This window comes from Microchirus variegatus (genome assembly GCF_963457635.1).
Source record: "Microchirus variegatus genome assembly, chromosome: 15".
NCBI classification, from domain to species: Eukaryota; Metazoa; Chordata; class Actinopteri; order Pleuronectiformes; family Soleidae; genus Microchirus; species Microchirus variegatus.
Window position 1 is genome coordinate 20,597,571 of NC_139816.1, and position 2,433 is coordinate 20,600,003.

At 42.4% G+C, this 2,433-nt stretch overlaps 1 protein-coding gene across 1 annotated transcript; it reads left to right on the top strand.

Moving 5' to 3' along the window:
• Positions 1-308: 308 nt before the first annotated feature.
• On the top strand, positions 309-1,919 carry LOC310937511 (tripartite motif-containing protein 16-like; the record flags this gene model as incomplete). The annotated part of the gene is made up of 1 exon (XM_083901794.1): positions 309-1,919. One exon carries the CDS (start codon positions 309-311, stop codon positions 1,917-1,919), a length of 1,611 nt encoding a protein of 536 aa, XP_083757920.1.
• Positions 1,920-2,433: the final 514 nt, after the last annotated feature.

Below are 2,433 nucleotides of genomic sequence, written 5' to 3' on the forward strand. Positions count from 1 at the left end.
CCCAGGAACAAAGTGTTTTGATCGCTCTCTGCTCTCTGCTCTCACATGCTGTAGATAAAAACATTTCTGTTGTTAATCTATTCTACTTAGTGTTCATTTCATTCACTAAACCTATTTAATATTCAGTTTTATTATAAATAATTGAACAAACGCTTTAAAAAAACGTAAAACAATAGTTATTTACCCTGGTAACTAGTTACTCACTCACTTTTTGAACGTAGTACTGATTATTTTATTATTATTATTTTTTTAAAGTAACTTGTCCAAATCTTCTTCTGAAGACTCAGATGGTCGTCTGAGAGGTGAAAATGCCACCGACAGGAGTTCAGCTGCAGAGAGAAACCTTCTCTTGTTCCTTCTGTTGGGATCTACTGAAGGATCCGGTGACTCTTTCCTGTGGACACAGCTTTTGTATGAACTGTATTAAAGACCACTGGGACAAAGAGGATGAGAAGAGGATCTACAGCTGCCTTCAGTGTGGCGAGGCCTTCACACCGAGACCTGAACTGAAGAAAAGCACCATGCTAGCAGATTTAGTGGAGGAGCTGAAGAAGACTGGACTCCGAGCTGCTCCCGTTGATCACTGCTATGCTGGAGCTGAAGATGTGGCATGTGATGTCTGCACTGGCAGGAAACTGAAAGCTCTCAAGTCATGTTTGGTTTGTTTGGCCTCTTACTGTGAGGAACACCTCCATCCTCATTATCAATCACCGCCATTCAAGAAACACAAGCTGGTGGAGCCCTCCAAGAACCTCCAGGAGAACTTTTATCTCTGCTCTGTGGACGGACATAAAGACCACGGCACAGTCTCAGCTGCAGCAGAAAGGAAGCAGAAGCAGAGAGAGCTGGATCTGAGTCGAGAAGAAATCCAGCAGCGAATCCAGGACAGAGACAAAGGCGTGGAGGTGCTTCAACAGGAGAGGAAGACTCTCACTCTCTCTGCTTATAAAGCGATGGAGGACACTGACAAGATCTTCACGGAGATGATGCATCTCCTGCTGAGGAGAAGCTCTGAAGTGAAGCAGCAGATCAGATCCAAACAGGAAACTGAAATGAGTCGAGTCAGAGACGCTGAGAATAAGCTTCAGCAGAAGATCACCGAGATGAAGAAGAGAGAAGCTGAACTGAAGCAGCTCTCACTCACACACGATCACAACCAGTTCCTCCTCAAGTACTGCTCACTGTCAGCACTCAGTCCATCTACCACCACCAATGTCCGTCCTCTGAGACACTTTGAGGACGTGACAGCGGCTGTGGCACAGCTCAGAAGTCTACTGCAGGACTTCCTGAGCGAGACGTGGACAAACATCTCACTGGCTGTGGCTGAAGTAGACGATTTACTGACAGAACCAGAACCAAAGACCAGAGCTCAGTTTGTCAGATATTCACAGGAAATCACACTGGATCCAAACACAGCAAACAACTGTCTGTTATTATCTGAAGGAAACACACAAGCAACATTAATGAGGGAAAATCCGTCTTATCCTCCTCACACAGACAGATTTACTTATTGGTCTCAGGTCCTGAGTAAAGAGAGTCTGACTGGACGTTGTTACTGGGAGGTGGAGTGGAGAGGAGAAGCAATTATTGTAGCAGTGACATACAAGGACATCAGAAGATCAGAGAGATTAAATAAAGGTTTATGGGGAGAAAATGACACATCTTGGGCTTTAGTTTGTAAAGACAATTGTTGTGAGTTTGGTCACAACAGAATCAGGACTGATGTCTCAGATGTTAAAGTCTCCAGAGTAGGAGTTTACCTGGATCACAGAGCAGGTCTTCTGTCCTTCTACAGAGTCTCTGACACCATGACTCTCCTCCACAGAGTCCAGACCACGTTCACTCAGAGTCTCTATGCTGGGTTTTGGTTTTATTATGCTATGAACGGAACCACAGCCAAGTTCTGTAATCTTAAATAGACTCGAGATTCTTTGATGTTTGGTCAAATTGTCATGATCATGATGATCAATGAGGAGGTAATTTGTTCTTTTCTTTTCCGTCACATTGAGGTGAAAAAGTGATTGTTTTTCTCTTTTTTTTTACTTCCTAAATAAATTATAAGAAAAAAATAAAGAACAACATTTGCTTCTTTCCCTGATTTTCAATAAAGACAAGAAAAGATGTTCATTTATTTGTCCCTGTGTCAAAGCAGACACAAATCACTATACAAGTCAGAAGAAAAAGAAGAAAAAGAAATAAGGTAAAAAAAAACAAGTTTTAAATAATAGAAAAACAACAGGAAGTCAAACGCTGATACAACATGTTGCACAAAGTTAGAGAAACCCGTAAAATGCCAACAGCAAACGCTCAACATCAGCCATTATTGTTCCACACTGGGAGGAGGAGCATTGAAGTCCGAACCCAGTGCGACTATTCTGAAATTCCTCCTGTTACACATTACGCTACACACACACACACCACATGTACAAAAAA